The following is an 18961-nucleotide window of genomic DNA, read 5'->3' as shown; positions in this document are numbered from 1 at the left end:
GTTTTAAAAAAGAGAAAAAGTATCAAAAGAATGAAACAAAGAGAAAAAAGAAAATGTATAAAAAGTATAAAAAAAAGAGAAAATGTTTTAAACAGTATCAAAAAAGAGAAAAGGTATAAAAAGTATCAGAAAGGAGAAAAAGAATAGAAAGTACAAAAAAAAATAAAAAAGTATCAAAACCCCATTAGGGGTGGACAGGTAGCGTGAGACCTCTTTTGCCACCCCTTAGGATCACACGTGGTTGATCTCACGGTTTCCCTTTCCTCCCTATTTCGCACAGAATTCCCTACTACACATTAGCCATTACATGTACAGAACTTGAGCTGAATGTGTATATTTGCTGTAACTAATTACACCACTGCTGTTGTTCTCACATTGAGTAATGTAAGTCTGATTTTTTATTTTTTTCTACGAAACTTCAATAAAAACTTTAAACAAACAAAAAAAAAGTATCAAAAATAGAAAAAGGTATAAAAAGAATCAAAAAACAGAAGAGTTTAAAAAAGTATATAAAAAAGAAAAAAACGTATAAAAAGTATTAAAAAAAGAGAAAAAAGTTTAAAAACAATATATAAAAAAGAAAACGTATAAAAAGTATCAAAAAAATGAAAGAAGTTAAAAAAAATATAAAAAGTCTAAAATGTTTTAAAAAAGAGAAAAAGTATCAAAAGAATTAAACAAAGAGAAAAGTTTTGAAAAAAGTATATAAAAAAGAAAACGTGTATATATATATATATATATATATATATATATATATATATATATATATATATATATATATATATATATATATATATATAAAAAAGAAGATGTTTTAAAAAGTATCAAAAAAGAGAAAAGGTATAAAAAGTATCAGAAGGGAATAAAGATTTGAAAAAAGTATCAAAAAAGAGAAAAGTAATAAAAAGTATCAGAAGGGAATAAAAGAATAAAAAGTATATATATATATATATAAAAAATCAAAAAAAGTATATAAGAAAGATAAAAGAAAAAAGTATAAAAAGTTTCAAAACCCCATTACAGGTAGCATGAGACCTCTTTTGCCACCCCTTAGGATCACACGTGTTTGATCTCACGGTTTCCCTTTCCTCCCTATTTCACACAGAATTCCCTACTACACATTGGCCATTACATGTACAGCACTTGATTCCAATGGAATGTGTATATTTGCTGTAACTAATTACACCACTGCTGTTGTTCTCACATGTCTGTTTGATGTTTTTTTTTTCTATGAAACTTCAATAAAAACTTTAAACAAACAAACAAAAAGTATCAAAATATTAAAAAGTTAAGAAAAAAGTATCAAAAACAGAAAAAGGTATAAAATGTGTCAAAAAAGAGAAAAGAGTTTGAAAAAGTATATATAAAAAAAGAAAAAGTATAAAAAGTATCCAAAAAAAAGAGAAAAAGTTTTAAAAAATATCAAAACTGAAAAAAGTAAAAAAAAAAAGAATTGTCAAAAAGAGAAAGTATAAAAGTAGGAAATCATTTTGCAGTTTACAATATATAATATGATACATTCCCAACAGTTATAACCTTTTGTACCACCTGCCCCACCCTATTAGATTGTAAGCTCTTCTGAGCAGGGCCCTCTTAATCCTCTTGTATTTTATTGTATTGTAACTATATTGTCTCCTTTTTATATTGTAAAGCGCTGCGTAAATTGCTGGCGCTATATAAATCCTGAATAATAATAATAATAATAATAATGATGGGCTTATATTATTTAGAAGATATCTTATGGTGAGCTTACTGTGAACTAGTTTTGGGGAAATGGCGCCATGTCTTATTTATTTAAATTTTTTTGGAAAATGTTATTTAAAGAAGCCACCATGTGTCTGGAGAAGACAATTCTTCATCTATTATTTGACAGCGATGAATGTCAGGCTCCCAAAATATAACCATGGCCACTTGATCTTCTATAGATAGACCTGGTGAGAAGGTTGGGTTTTAAGTATAATAATGGCCCCGGAATTCCAGAGATGGACGGCCGTGTCAGGAATCGCACAACAGCTGCACTCCGCAGAGAAAATCTAATTCAGGAAGTGAAGGCGGCACTCATGTGATCAACTTCCTTCCCTGTTCTCTGGGGGGGGGGGTCATTGGTGACTGTGGGGTCCATTACTGCTATGGTTCAAGTGGTCTTCAACCCAAAATCACAAAATGTGATATATTGTAGCTTACCAATTTTTAGATGTGGCGGCTGTATTATGGATCATTCACATTAGCGGTTGGGAGGGGGGCAGAAAAACTTCACAGCTGAGCTGTGGTTTTACCATGCCCCAACCACTCCTCCTTTAGCTGCAACCTGGGATGTACACATGTTACAGCCGTGGTGCTTTTCTTCGTTACTGCGGCAGGAATCATACCTCCTGCTGCTTTCGCAACTGCCAGACGCAATACATGTAACCACTTAAGGACCGGAAGATTTTCTCCCTTAATGACCGGGCCATTTTTTTGCCATTCGGCACTGCACCGCTTTAACTGACAATTGCGCGGTCGTGTGACGTTGTACCCAAATAAAATTGATGTCCTCCCCCCCCCCCGCAAACAGAGCTTTCTTTTGGTGGTATTTGATCACCTCTGCAATATGAATTTGTTGCAGTAGAAACAAAGAACGACCAACAATTAAAACAAAAACAATATTTTTTACTTTCTGCTATAAAACACATCCAATAAAAAAAATCTAATTTCTTCATCAATTTAGGCCAATATGTATTCTGCTACATATTTTTGATAAACAAAAATCGCAATAAGCGTATATTAATTGGTTTGCGCAAAAGTTATAGCGTCTAAAAACTATGGGATATATATATATATATATATTGATATATTATTATTATTATTATACAGGATTTATATAGCGTCAACAGTTTACGCAGTGCTTTACAATATATATATATATATATATATATATATATATATATATATATATATATATATATATATATATATATATATATATATATATATATATATATAAAATATAAATATATATATATTTTTTTTTAAATAAAATAAATATATAAAAAAAAAATATATATATATATATATATATATATATATATATTTTTTTTTTAAATAAATAAATAAATATTTAAAAAAAATATCTATATATTAATAATACATTAATAGTAAAAAAAAAAAAAAGAGTGTGTGTATATATATATATACACACACTTTTTTTTTTTTACAATTAATGTCGTCAATCGGCGAAGAAATCGGACACCTAACTGACACTTTTGACACTTCAGGATGGAGAGTGGAGGGAGACCAAGGCACATCCATACCTCCATCTCCGCTGTAAACGAAGAAGCGACAATGATTTTGTCACTTCCAGTTTCAGATGCTCCATTTCCTGGCCGGTACAGCCAGGGGACACATCTAACCAAACCGATCTGTGATCTCCATAAAGAGTACCTGTCACCTGCCCAATGATATTATATGGGGGGGGGGGGGGGGGGGGTTATCAATCCTTTGTGATATCAATAAAGTAAAATAAATTTATAAACAAAATAAAACTAATTTAAAAACAATAAAATTTATAATAAAATGTAAAAAAAAAAAAAAGTTGCCATAACCCCGCGTTGCCCCGCACACATGCACAAAGGCATGCCCAGAGTGCGCACGTGTATGTAAACTGCGGTTGCACCACATGTCAGAGTGAGAATAATAATTCTCACACTAGACTTCCTACTTAAAGTGGTTTTAAAATCTTATAGACCACTTTAACCTACAGCTAAGCCTAGATTAAGGCTTACCTGTAGGTGCAAGAAATATCTCCCAGACCTGCACGGTCTAGGAGATATTTGCAAATCGCTGTACGGCGATTTCTTCTGCACATGCGCCAGAGTTAGGAAGGGAGCTCTGTTTCTAGCTTGGGCCATGCCGTTAAAGGCGGCTCCCACACGCATGCGTTGGGAGTGACGTCATGCGACATCACGTGACGTCCTGTGACTCCGGCCAGTCACAGAGCCGGAGTTTGCGGCCCCCGGAAGGAAGAGGGGTGAAGAATGGACGCTACTAGCGAGGAAGACGCGGACATTGCGGGCTTCTCCTGCATATAAGTGTCACATAATGGGCTAGTATGCGATGCATAGTAGCCCATTATTCTTTACCTTTGCAGGGAAACAAAGAGGAAGTAAAACCCATCAGGGTTTACTTCCTCCTTAACTCTAAACTGATGAGTTGTAAAGCCTTTTAACCACTTTCAGACCGGACCATTTTGCTGGTAAATGACCAGAGGTCTTTTTACACTTTGGCACTGCGCTGCTTTAACTGGTAATTGCGCGGTCATGCAATGTTGTACCCAAACAAAATTTGCGTCCTTTTCTTCCCACAAATAGAGCTTTCTTTTGATGGTATTTGATTGCCTCTGCGATTTTTATTTTTTGCGATATAAACGTAAAAAGACCGCAAATTTTGAAAAAAAATGATATTTTCTACTTTTTGTTATTAGAAAAATCCAATAAACTCAATTTTAGTCATACATTTAGGCCAAAATGTATTCAGCCACATGTCTTTGGTAAAAAAAAAGTCAATAATTGTATATTTATTGGTTTGCGCAAAAGTTGTCACATCTACAAACTAAGGTACGTTTTCTGGAATTTACGCAGCTTTTAGTTTACGACTGCCTATCTCATTTCTTGAGGTGCTAAAATGGCAGGGCAGTACAAAACCCCCCCAAATGACCCCATTTTGGAAAGTAGACCCCCTAAGGAAATTGATAAGAGGCATGTTGAGCCCATTGAATATTTTATTTTTTTGCCTCAAGCGATTGAATAATGACAAAAAAAAAATTTTTTTTTTTTTTTTTACACAAAGTTGTCACTAAATGATATATTGCTCACACATGCTATGGGCGTATGTGAAATGACACCCCAAAATAAATTCTGCTGCTTCTCCTGAGTACGGGGATACCACATATGTGGGACTTTTTGGGAGCCTAGCCGCGTACGGGGCCCCGAAAACCAAGCACCGCCTTCAGGCTTTCTAAGGGCGTAAATTTTTGAGTTCACTTCTCACTACCTATTACAGTTTTGAAGGCCATAAAATGCCAAGATGGCACAAAACCCCCACAAATGACCCCATTTTAGAAAGTAGACACCCCAAGCTATTTGCTGAGAGGCATGTTGAGTTCATGGAATATTTTATATTTTGCCACAAGTTGCGGGAAAATTACAAACTTTTTTTTTTTTTTTTTTTTTTTCACAAAGTTGTCACTAAATGATATATTGCTCACACATGCCATGGGCATATGTGAAATGACACCCCAAAATAAATTCTGCTGCTTCTCCTGAGTACGGGGATACCACATATGTGGGACTTTTTGGGAGCCTAGCCGCGTACGGGGCCCCGAAAACCAAGCACCGCCTTCAGGCTTTCTAAGGGCGTAAATATTTGACTTCACTCCTCACTACCTATTACAGTTTTGAAGGCCATAAAATGCCAAGATGGCACAAAACCCCCACAAATGACCCCATTTTAGAAAGTAGACACCCCAAGCTATTTGCTGAGAGGCATGTTGAGTCCATGGAATATTTTATATTTTGCCACAAGTTGCGGGAAAATTACAAACTTTTTTTTTTTTTTTTTTTTTTCACAAAGTTGTCACTAAATGATATATTGCTCACGCATGCCATGGGCATATGTGAAATGACACCCCAAAATAAATTCTGCTGCTTCTCCTGAGTACGGGGATACCACATATGTGGGACTTTTTGGGAGCCTAGCCGCGTACGGGGCCCCGAAAACCAAGCACCGCCTTCAGGCTTTCTAAGGGCGTTACAGTTTTGAAGGCCATAAAATGCCAAGATGGCACAAACCCCCCCCAAATGACCCCATTTTGGAAAGTAGACACCCCTAAATTTAGGGGTACACTAGTGAGACTAGGTAATAAATGGCGGGTGCCCTGAAACTATAAAAAAATAACTAACCAACCAGCGTCACCTGTAACAGTTATATGGTGATCACTGGTGAAAGGGTTAACTAGGGGGCAATCAGGGGGCTTTATGCGGTAGTATATGGGGGTCCCTGGCGCTATAAAAAGCTGCGGCGAACCTAAATACCTACTTGCCTAACTAGCGTCACCTGTGACACTAATACAGCGATCAGAAAAACGATCGCTTATTAGGCTGGGTTCACACTGGAGCGATGCGGGAACGCCACGAATGCGCGGCGGGTTCCCGCATCGCATGCCTCCCGGCGGCAGTTCACACTGCCCTATGCGAACTGCTGGGAGTGTCAGTGAAATGTTACTGACACCCCCAGATCAGTTCGCATATCGCAGTGCGATCTGCAAACTCGGATCGCATGGTGTGAACACCCATGCGATCCGATTCTGCTGCGGGCCAAAAAAAGGGTCCCGTGCGAATTTGCGGCGGGTGCGGCGGGTGTGGCGGGTGCGGCGAATGGCTGAACTCGAATCGCACAGAGATCGGATGTGATTTGCACTGCAGTGCGAATCACATCCGTTCTCAAACCGCTGCAATCTGAACCCAGCCTTAGTGACACTGGCGACGGGGGGTGATCACGGGGTTAAACCTTTATTGGGGGGGTTAGGGGGGTACCTTAGAACTAAAGGGGGCTAACCCTAACTGCCCTAACAGTTATTAGTCACAAATGACACCCGCCGGGTGATCAGGGGGTTAAACCTTTATTAGGTAATAAATGGCGGGTGCCCTGAAACTATAAAAAAATAACTAACCAACCAGCGTCACCTGTAACAGTTATATGGTGATCACTGGTGAAAGGGTTAACTAGGGGGCAATCAGGGGGCTTTATGCGGTAGTATATGGGGGTCCCTGGCGCTATAAAAAGCTGCGGCGAACCTAAATACCTACCTGCCTAACTAGCGTCACCTGGGACACTAATACGGCGATCAGAAAAATGATCGCTTATTAGGCTGGGTTCACACTGGAGCGATGCGGAAACGCCGCGAATCCGCGGCGGGTTCCCGCATCGCATGCCTCCCGGCGGCAGTTCACACTGCCCTATGCGAACTGCTGGGAGTGTCAGTGAAATGTTACTGACACCCCCAGATCAGTTCGCATATCGCAGTGCGATCTGCAAACTCGGATCGCATGGTGTGAACACCCATGCGATCCGATTCTGCTGCGGGCCAAAAAAAGGGTCCCGTGCGAATTTGCGGCGGGTGCGGCGGGTGTGGCGGGTGCGGCGGGTGCGGCGAATGGCTGAACTCGAATCGCACAGAGATCGGATGTGATTTGCACTGCAGTGCGGTGCGAATCACATTCGTTCTCATAAACCGCTGCAATGTGAACCCAGCCTTAGTGACACTGGCGACGGGGGGTGATCACGGGGTTAAACCTTTATTGGGGGGGTTAGGGGGGTACATTAGAACTAAAGGGGGCTAACTCTAACTGCCCTAACAGTTATTACAGTCACAAATGACACCAATGCAAAAAAAAAAAAAAAAAAAAAAAAAAATGACATTGGTGTCACTGTGACTGGGGGGCAGGGGTAATTGGGGGGGTGATCGGGGGGTAAAGGGGGGGTGTGAGTGTGCCTGGCATGTTCTACTGTGTGTGGGATGTGTTGGTGCAACTCACTGATCCGCTCTCCTCCGTGTCGGAACGAAAAATACCGACACGGAGGAGAGAATACATCACTTCCTCTCCTGTGTTTACATTACAGGAGAGGAAGTGATGTCACCGGGGATTTCTATTCGTCGGGAGCGATCGCGAGGGGGTGGCCATGAATGAATGGCCGTCCCCTCGTCCGGGATCGCTCCCGAACGAAAACCGACCGCCGCAGGCACCGGGCGGGGGCCCGATCGGGCCCCCGACCCGCGGGAGGCAAATCACGTACATGTACGTGCTTATGCCTGCCCGTGCCATTCTGCCGACGTACATCGGCGTTAGGCGGTCGGCAAGTGGTTAAAGTGTCACCTATGGAGATTTTTTGGTACCACAGCTTTTTGCATTATCATGAGCGCACGCAATTTTAAGACTTGCCATGTTTGCTATCTATTTACTCAATGCACCCTCATCTTGTATTTTTTTTTTTTTTTACCAAAAAATAGGCCTTATATTGTACGTTTTTGTGCTAAAATTATATTTATTAAATTTTTAACTGAAAATTTGCAATTAATAAACAATTGTACAAATATCATGGTGACATAAAAACAATTCAGCTATCATCTTTTTATCCTACAGAGCCTCTGCTATCAGAAAATACATCGTGTTCTGGGGGTTTATGTAAATTTATTGCCAAAAATGAAGATTTTTACATGTGTGCAAAAAAATCAAAGCAATTGTTGTAATGCCAAACTAGTTAACACCTTCCCGTCCGGCCTACAGCAGATTAACGCCCGGGCGGGTGCTTTCCCGTTCTGAACGGATGTCATATGATGTCCTTCACATCACGCTGCGTTTTCTCGGACATGGCGTATCACCGATCAGGGTAAAGAGCCGATGACGCTGCTCTTTACCATGTGATCAGCTGTGCCCAATCACAGCTGATAACATGTAAGCCAATGTCGATTATCATCATTTCTTTTCGGTAGTGCTGTCAGTGTCAGAAGAAACTAAAAGTTGATAACCGGCTTTCAAGTTACAGGGGACATTTACACTGATTATCAGTGCAGCCCTATCAGTGCAGCATATCAGTGCCCGTCAGTGCCGCCGATCACTGACGCCTATCAGTGCCTTTCAGTGCTCATCAGTGCCCATCAGTGCAGCATATCAGTGCCCCTCACTGCAACATATCACATCAGTGCCCATCAGTGCAGCATATCAGTGCCCATCAGTGCAGCATATACATGCCCATCAGTGCAGAATATCAGTGCCCATCAGTGCAGCATATCAGTGCCCATCAATGCAGCCTATCAGTGTCCATCAGTGCTCCCTATCAGTGCCCATCAGTGCAGAATATCAGTGCCTATCAGTGCAGCATATCAGCATCCATCAGTGCTGCCTATCAGTGCCCATCAGTGCAGCATATCAGTGCCCATTAGTGCTTCCAATCAATGCCGATCAGTGCAGCATATCAATGCCGCCCATCAGTGCAGCATATCAGTGACCATCAATGCAGCATATCAGTGCCCATTAGTGCTTCCAATCAGTGCCCATCAGTGCTTCCAATAAGTGCCCATCAGTGCTTCCAATAAGTGCCCATCAGTGCTTCCAATAAGTGCCCATCAGTGCAGCATATCAGTGCCCATTAGTGCTTCCAATCAGTGCCTGTCAGTGCAGCATATTAGTGCTCATCAGTGCAGCATATCAGTGCCCATCAGTGCAGCATATAAATGCCCATCAGTGCAGCATATCAGTGCCCATCAGTGCTGCCTATCAGTGCCCATTAGTGCTTCCAATCAATGCCAATCAGTGCAGCATATCAATGCCGCCCATGAGTGCAGCATATCAGTGACCATCAATGCAGCATATCAGTGCCCATTAGTGCTTCCAATCAGTGCCCATCAGTGCTTTCAATAAGTCCCCATCAGTGCAGCATATCAGTGCCCATTAGTGCTTCCAATTAGTGCCCGTCAGTGCAGCATATCAGTGCCCATCAGTGCAGCATATAAATTCCCATCAGTGCAGCATATCAGTGCCCATCAGTGCTGGCTATCAGTGCCCATTAGTGCTTCCAATCAGTGCCGATCAGTGCAGCATATCAATGCCGCCCATCAGTGCAGCATATCAGTGCCCATTAGTGCTTCCAATCAGTGCCCATCAGTGCAGCATATCAGTGAAGAAGAAAAATTACTTATTTGCAAAATTGTATAACAGAAACAAAGAAAAAAAAATTTCTTCAAAATTTTCAGTCTTTTTTCATCTGTTAAGCCAAAAAAGCAAAAAACCCAGCAGGTATTAAATACCACCAAAAGAAAGCTCTATCTGCCTCAAACAAATTCTCAAAATTTCACAGGGGTACAGTGTTGCATGACCGCGCAATTGTCATTTAAAGTGCAACAGCACAGAAAGCTGAAAATTGGCCTGGGCAGGAAGGGGGTGAAAGTGCCCGGTATTGAAGTGGTTAAAGCGGAGCTCCACCCAAAAGAGCAAGCTCCGCTTATTTTCCTCTGCTGCCACATTTGGTATCTTGGGGGGGGGGGGGGAGCAGGTACCTGGTTTTGACAGGTAACCGCTTCCACTTCCGACTGACTTTGCCACGGCGAGGTCATGCAGAAGTTTGGCTCCCGTCCCCCTTCCCCCATTCACAATACGCAGCGCTCTTTGCGCATGTGCAGTAGGGTACCGGCATTGAAGCTTCCCTGCCGGCTGCCGCTTTTTACTTACCTGAAATGGCGGCAGCAGGGTTTTGGACTTGCCTTCCACCTTAAGCTTTTAGTTAGCACTTGCTGACATTAGAAGTTCATTAACAGAAATTCAATAATGACTTGCAGAATACTTTGTTCTTTATTAAGAAACGACCTTCAGACCCCCGAGGTTTGGAGAGAGATGAATTGATGTTTCTGGAGTTGAGGGAATCCCATAACTGGGAAATACACGTCCCTTAAAATCCAGCCAAGATGAAATCAATCAATAATGATACATTATAAATGAGTTTAGAAGGTAAGTCCCTGTAGTGCACACTGCAAGGTAGAAGTACAAGAGAAGAATAAATTATTGATTCCTTCTGAATTTCCTTGAACATTTATTGTTTAGCGCTCTTCTATGTGAAGGATTGTACATTTAGTATAGATCTGTATACTGTTATGCCCCGTACACACGTTCGGACTTTCCGACGGAAAATGTGCGATCGGATCGTGTTGTCGGAAAATCCGACCGTGTGTGAGCTCCATCGGATTTTTTCTACCGGAATTTCCGACACACAAAGTTTGAGAGCCGGATCTAAAATTTTCCGACAACAAATTTCGATCGTTTAAATTCCGATCATGTGTAGACAATTCCGACGGACAAAGTGCTACGCATGCTCAGAATAAATTACGAGACTAAAGCTATTGGCTACTGGCCCGTTTATAGTCCCGCCGTACGTGCTCTACGTCACCGCGTTCAGAACGATCGGATTTTCCGACGACTTTGTGCGACCGTGTGTATGCGAGACAAGTTTGGGTCAAAATCCGTCGCAAAAAATCTGATGGATTTTGTCGACGGAAAGTCCGACCGTGTGTACAGGGCATTAGTGGTTATAGATGATTAAAGTAATTACACCTTAAAAGCAGGGGAAAATCGCGGGTGCGTGTTATACGCCGATCCCCCGCAGTTCTGAGCCTCGGCTCTTCTCGGCGGCTTTCGGCCGCCTTTGGCTCTTCTCTGAGGCTTTCGGCCGCCTTTGGCTCTTCTCTGAGGCTTTCGGCCGCCTTTGGCTCTTCTCTGAGGCTTTCGGCCGCCTTTGGCTCTTCTCTGCGGCTTTTGGCCGTTTTCGGCAGCTTTTGGCCACCTTCGGCTCTTCTAGGCGGCTTTCGGCCGCCTTTGGCCATTCTCGGCAGCTTCCACCCGCCTTCGGCCGTTCTTGGCGGCCGAATGCTGCAGAGAATGGCCGAAGGCAGCCGAAAAGAGCCGAAAGCGGGCGGAGGCTGCTGAGAACTACCGCGTGCCGCCGAGATACACAGGACATCTGACTCTGTATCTCGGCGGCGGCATTTAAAAAAAAAAAAGAGGCAAATAAAACGGACAAGGCTGCAATGGTGGAAAAGGCTGCATGACAAAGCTGCAATGGTGGACAAAGCTGCATATGACAGTGACAAGGCTGCAATGGCGGACAAGGCTGCAGATGGACAATGATAAAGCTGCATTGATGGGTATTTAAATGTAAGTTTTTTTTTCCTTAAACTTCCCTCCTAAAAGTTTTTTTCCTTAAAATTCCCTCCTAAACTTGGGGTGCGTGTTATACGCCGATAAATACGGTATATATAAAGCCAAAAACTGTTGCCTGGGTATTTTATATGATCGGAAGATTTTCCCCCCTAATGACCGGGCCATTTTTTTGGGGATTCGGCACTGCGTTGCTTTAACTGATAATTGCGCGGTCTAAACAAAAAAAAAGGAGCAACACTTTTGAAAAAAATATATATTTTATACTATTTGCTATAATAAATATCCCAAAAAATAAATAAATAAATAAAATTTCTTCATCAGTTTAGGCCGACAGATATTCTACATATTTTTGGTAAAACAAAAAAAAAAAAAAAAATCGCAATAAATGTATATTGATTGGTTTGCGCAAAAGTTACAGCGTCCACAAAATAGGGAATAGATTTATGGTATTTTTAAGGCATTTTTTATTATTATTCATTTTTTTCATTACTAGTAATGGCGGCGATCTGTGATTTTTAGTGGGACTGCAACATTGACACATTTTTGGGACCACTGACATTTACATAGCGATCAGTGCTATAAAAAATGGTCCCCTGATGAAGTCACGCATCGTGATGTAACGCGTAGGGAGTGGCTGGATATACTGAACAAACCAGGAAGTGATGTAAGAGGGGTCTAATGCTGTCTACAACAAATTGTTTGCACCATTACTGCTGTTTTTTGCTGCTTTTAATGTAATGACACATACACACGATCGGAATTCTCGTCGGAAAAAGCTCTGATGGTTTTCCCGTCGAATTCCGACAGAATTCCTTGTCCTTGTGGGATTGAGTGATGGAGATTCGATCGGTCCCAGGGAGATCGTTAAGGCGGTTTATATTCCTCATTGAGGTAAGAGCTCTGGGAGCATTAAGTTCACAGGAAGATCACATATAGAAGAATCATTCATTACAAGAATTGTTTTTCACAAGATCTGCAGGAATTTTGGCACATTGTTTAAAAAAAGGACTTGCTTTCACCGCAAATTGACCGATCGTTATCGTTATAATTTTTGTGCATTTTTTGATGGATTTTGGCACTGTTATCATTTCAGTGTATGTTATCCAATTATAGGAAGATGCGCTGATCACTATCACATTTGCAAATGCACTGTTTACGTTGTAAATGCCACTGGTAGGGAAGGGGTTAACACTAAGGGGGCGATCAAGGGGTCAAGTGTGTTCCCTGCTAGGTGTTTCTAACTGTAGGGGGATGTGACTTACTAGAGGAGGAGCCAGATCGCTGTTCCTACTTAGTAAACACACACACACACATACTCAGCTTACACACACATATCCCCGTTCTGGGTCTCGTGCCCGCGATCACGTATATGACCTCAGGCCACGCGCATCGTGTCCTCTTGCCGTGCAGCAGGTGCGTGAGATGTTTAGAGGGCCAACATACAGCTACGGCGATTCGCGGGAATGTGCCGACCTGCTGCAATATGACGGCGGCTGTTCGGCAAGTGGTTAAAGAATAACTAAAGGCAAAACATTTTTATTTTATTTCGTTTTGGATAGTGGAGAGGGATTAGACCCCCTGTCAGTTTGTATTGCTGTCTGTGTCCCCGTTATGGAGGTTCAACCTCTCTACCTGTCCTGTTTACCAATAGAGGGGAAATCTTCCAGTGGGGACACTAGTTCTGGAGACCTGGGGGGGGGTCCCCAAGGAATTCCCTTAACTCCTTCCCACCCGCACTACAGCCAAAAGATGGCTACAGCGTATGCCTAATCTGCTGGGAGGGCGTACATGGACATCCTCCCATGTTCGCGCTGCCTGAGCGCCCCCCTGAGTCCCCCAGGCTCAGCTGATCACAGATTGGTGTAAAGGGCCAATCACAGTGACCCTTTACCATGTGATCAGCTGTGTCCAATGACAGCTGACCACTGAAGTAAACACAAGCCGGTTATCGGCTTTTCTTTCCTTACGCTGACAGAATGAGGAGAGGAAAAGAGAGCCGATAACCGGCTTGAGTTAAAGGAACATCAGCACTGATCATCAGGGCATTGATTATAAGTGTCCTGATTATCTGTGCCCACCAGTGCTGTAAATCAGCGCCCACAGGTGCTGCCAATCAGTACCCACCAGTGCTGCCAATCAGTGCCTCCTCACAATCAGTGCCTCCTCATCATTGCTCATCAGTGCCACCTACCAGTGCTACCTCATCAGTGCCCATCAGTGCCACCCCATCAGTACCGCTTCATCAGTGCCGCCCCATCAGTACCGCCTTATCAGTGCCGCCCCATCAGTACCGCCTTATCAGTGCCGCCCCATCAGTGCCGCCCCATCAGTGCCGCCCCATCAGGGCCGCCCCATCAGTGCCGCCCCATCAGGGCCGCCCCATCAGGGCCGCCCCATCAGGGCCGCCCCATCAGGGCCGCCCCATCAGGGCCGCCCCATCAGGGCCGCCCCATCAGTGCCGCCCCATCAGTGCCGCCCCATCAGTGGCCATCAGTGCCACCCCATCAGTGCAGCCTATCAGTGCCCATCAGTGCAGCCTATTACTGCCCATCAGTGAGGGAGAAAAACTACCTGTTTGCAAAATTTTATAACAAACTATGAATTTTTTTTTCTACGTTTTCGGTCTTTTTTCAATTGTATAGCAAAAAACAAAACAAAAAAAAAACCAGAGTGGTGATTATATACCACCAAAATAAAGCTCTATTTGTGAGAACAAAATGATACAAATTTAGTTTGGGTACAGTGTAGCATGACCGCGCAATTGTCATTCAAAGTGCGACCGCGCTGAAAGCTGAAAACTGGCCTGGGCAAGAAGGGGGTGAAAGTGCCCGGTAGGAAAGTGGTTCATTTGCAGAGATTTTCTGTATTGTCTACGAGACAGGAAGTGAAGGGAAATCTCCCCAATGGGACCACAGATGGAAAAAAATAAAAATAAACTGGCAGGGGTTCTAACCCCTCAATTACTCTATCCAAAAATGAAGAAAAAAAAAAAGTTTTGACTATAGTTCTACTTTGAAAAGGAAATGTAATGCAGCTACCACATTCGATAATTGGTCATCTGCAATACATTTCATTTTTGTTTTTTTTTGTGTTTAATACCGCTTTAATGCAGTGCTAAAAGTCCCAAGTAAAAGCTGATGGAAACAATTAGTGTATTAATGTTGTCAAAGTTTCTACAATCAGCCATCAGGAATGAGAGAAAGTTATCATTCTGACATTTAGCCCGGCAGCTGCGGAAGAAGAGAAAACATAATTGCCCCTAATATTTCCTAGTCGACAGCAAGGAAATCTGGAATTCTGGAATTGACGTTTCTCTCTGATTTATGCAGGACGTGTGAGGGTGGTTTCCTCTGATTCAGGGGGCTTGTCCTCATCTCAGTACTAACCTTGTCCAGACACATAGGCCACCTCCAAGAACAGCAGGCAAGCGAGCAAGCCAGATTTCATCTTACTCTGGAGTTGTCCTCTCCGGGGATCACACGGATGGGAGATGTCAAAGCACCTGCCAAAACATTTTAACAACATCCTCTTAATGCTGTTCTGTAATGGAACACCGAAACACCAAAACACCAAAACACTCTACACATTACCAAATCCATGAATCCCAAATGACCAGACATCACTTTCTAATAACAGATCACTGCCAACCATTGCACTGGGACAGTTGGTTTCTGAGTCTTAGCATCCCATGTCCTTGTGTAGGGATCTGCTGCCCTCTAGTGTCAGCTTCTAATATCACACTGTAATGTAAAGTTATGTATGTCACTTCCTGACTCGGAGTCGGGGGGTTGTTGGGAAAAGATCCTGGAAAGAGGAAGGGGAGAGAGAGAAGGTCTCAGCCACATGTCCTGTCCATGCTGCTAATACCAGATCAGGAAAGAGGATTACGCAAGTATTTCATGTGGCTCTTTGCATGCCTTTATCCGGCCCTTGTGAATTCCTCCCACAGATATGAAGCACTACTCCTCCCACTGATATCGCCAGTGGGGCACTATTCTTTCCACTGACACCAATGATGGGGTCCTATTCCTCCCACTAATAACAATAACGGGGCCCTATTCCTCGCACTGATACCAATGATGGGGTACTATGTCTCCCTCTAATACCAATGACGGGGCACTATTCCTCCCATTGACACCAACAATGGGGCACTATTCCTCTCACTGATGCCAGCAACAGGGCACTATTCGTCCCACTAACATCAGTGAGAGGGTACTATTTTCTTCCACGAATATCAATCATCAGGCACTATTCCCAATGATGGGGCGCTATTCCTCCCCATGACACCAACGATGGGGCACTAGTCCTCCCCAGGGCCGCTGATAGGGCAGTACAACCAGCCCTGTTGTACCGGGCCCAGCCAGCAGGGGGAGCCAGAGCAGCTTTTAACTTCTAGCTAAAAAATAAATAAAAAAAGAAGCTAAATAACTGTATTAACCCGCACCCACTTGATTACTAAGGTATATAAGGCATATATACTCATTTCCTGGGCCCCATCAGGTTACCAGAGGGGCCCAGGAGGTGAAAGCAGAAGAGGGACTTTTTTTCCAATTCCGTGCCACATGCTGCTCTCAGTATACCTGCACAAACTAAAGTTCTCCCTGCTCACTGTATGCCTCTCCGGCAGATGGATATTACTGTAAGCCCTTGTACACACGGTCGGAGATTCTGACGGAATGTGTCCGATCGCACCGTTTTGTTGGATATTCCGACTGTGTGTGTGTCTGTTTCCGTCAGAGTATCCGACGGACCAAGTTTTCCAACTTGTTGGTAAAATTTTCAGACAAAATGCTCCGATCGGACATACTCCGATCATGTGTAGAGAATTCCGATCGGACAAAGTGCCACGCATGATCAAATTCCTACATCAAAGCTATTGGCTACTAGCCTGAACGTAGTCCCGTCGTAACAAAATAACGTCATCACGTCGGATTTTCCAACAACTTTGTCCGACCATGTGTATGCAACAGTTTGGGACAAAATCCGTCGGACAAAATCCGACGGACAGAATCCGACGGATTTGGTTGTCGGAATGTCCGACCGTGTGTACAAGGGCTTATATGGCTCCCTTTATTCAGTAAGTGCTGCATCTTGAGGGACTTATCACTGAGGCGGCTGAGACAGACAGAGCAGCAGGAGTAATCTGGACAGGCAGTGGTGCACAGGCAAGCAGTCCCCTGCACAGACACACACACTGACAGGCCACACTATTGTAGAATGTGCAGTCCCCAGACTCTGTGTGCTCATGGTTATTATCATTATGATGATCAGGGCACAGCAGGTGCTGTCTGGCTCTGTCAGTGTAACATGGCTGTGTGGTGCTGACTTTCCTGATATATGGCTGTACTGTGTGTTACAGACTATAACTCAGCACAGCCATAACAAAGTCAGCACCACACAGTCATGTTACACCGACAGAGCCATACAGCACCTGCTGTGCTCTGATCATCATAATGATAATGACCATGAGCACATAGTGAGATGCTACTTTTACACATGTGATGGGTGGAAGGGACAGTAAAAACACACAGCCAAGCTGCATTTTTACCACCCCCAAACCACTCCCCTTTCATAACCTTTTACCCAAGCTTTGCAATTGGGTCCTTTTTCATGCAGACCTGATTGAAAGCTCCATGTAGGTTTACAGCTATGAACTGACTTGTGTGCATTTAGATCCACCTTCCTCCGTGTCCATTCAGGTGGGGAAAAAAAAAAATTGGAAAAGAATATCCTTTTCTATTTTTCCAGACCTAAATGTGACAGATCAGAGGTAGCCTGATGTAAATGCACACAAGTCAGTGGTGTATGAAGACACAAACTGAATGGGCACAGATGTCAAAACACTGACACATTCAGATGCAGTTATGATGGGTGGGGCGCTGTAAATGTTCCAGCTCCTGCCTCCAGACACCCCCCCCCCCCACCCTGACAGCGTGGAGGTAGGAGCGGAACAAGGGTGGGGTTGTGGGCGGAGCCAGGTGGGTTGTGGGTGGGGTCAAGGGGGCCCCATCAGGTAGGCTGTATGGGGCCCCATGATTTCTAACAGTAGCCCTGGTCCTCCCACTGACACCTATGATGGGGCACTATTCCTCCCACTGACACCAATGAGGGGGCACTATTCGTCCCACTGACACCAATCATGGAGCACTATTCCTCACACTAACACCAATGATAGGGCACTATTCCTCCCACTGACACCAATGATGGGGCACTATTCCTCCCACTGACACCAATGATGGGGCACTATTCCTCCCACTGACACCAATGAGGGGGCACTATTCGTCCCACTGACACCAATGAGGGGGCACTATTCGTCCCACTGACACCAATCATGGAGCACTATTCCTCCCACTAACACCAATGATAGGGCACTATTCCTTCCACTGACACCAATGATGGGGCACTATTCCTTCCACTGGTCACCAATGTAAGGAGCATTCTTCTCACTGATCACCAATGTAAGGAACATTCTTCTCACTGATCACCAATGTAAGGAACATTCTTCCCACTGATCACCAATGTAAGGAACATTCTTCCCACTGATCACCAATGTAAGGAACATTCTTCCCACTGATCACCAATGTAAGGAACATTCTTCCCACTGATCACCAATGTAAGGAACATTCTTCCCACTGATCACCAATGTAAGGAACATTCTTCTCACTGATCACCGATGTAAGGAACATTCTTCCCACTGATCACCCATGTAAGAGGAATTCTTCCCACCGACCAACAATATAAAGAAAACAAAAATGTATTATAACTGCCACATTTGGCAGAACCACGTGCCAACTGCCAAACTGTAAATATACATCATTATTTTGACATTAAATACAGAGGTTATGGCTGCAGCTAGATGCTATAAACCCAGTATAATTTTTTTCCCTTAGGCACCTGGCTTTCAGATAAAGGGGAATCACTTTTAGAAGCTCACGAGATGTGCTCCCCCCCCACCTCCAATGCTTCCTGATTGTTCCTGGGCTTACGTTACAGATCGGTGAGCCTGGGAACCATCCGGCATTGGCAGTGTTTTTCTATAGAGCTGAGTGATGGCAAGATGGCCACCGCTCATCTCATTGCCCTTGGAGGACCGGAGCAACGTCATACATCACTTCTGGCTCTCGGGCCACATTTTTATTTTTTCCTTAAAGCAAAAGATATATATATATTTATGGTTGGAGCCCTCCGCTGTAAGAGATATGAAAGAACACATAAAC

The 18961-nt window shown here is 43.4% G+C and overlaps 1 protein-coding gene across 1 annotated transcript in view; it reads right to left on the bottom strand.

Moving 5' to 3' along the window:
• Nucleotides 1-18961, bottom strand: part of LOC143958223 (cartilage intermediate layer protein 1-like) — a 148108-nt gene that overhangs the window by 72345 nt on the left and 56802 nt on the right. Inside the window, exon 2 of the mRNA XM_077467720.1 lies at nt 15131-15246. Coding sequence (XP_077323846.1) covers nt 15131-15191 — 61 coding nt within the window. The 5' untranslated portion in view covers nt 15192-15246. The remainder of the gene's footprint in view (nt 1-15130; nt 15247-18961) is intronic.

The sequence above is a fragment of the Lithobates pipiens genome, unplaced genomic scaffold (genome assembly GCF_037356315.1).
Source record: "Lithobates pipiens isolate NorthernLeopardFrog02 unplaced genomic scaffold, aLitPip1_a1.2 Scaffold_6, whole genome shotgun sequence".
Taxonomy (NCBI): Eukaryota; Metazoa; Chordata; class Amphibia; order Anura; family Ranidae; genus Lithobates; species Lithobates pipiens.
This window is presented reverse-complemented; position numbering and strand designations above follow the sequence as displayed.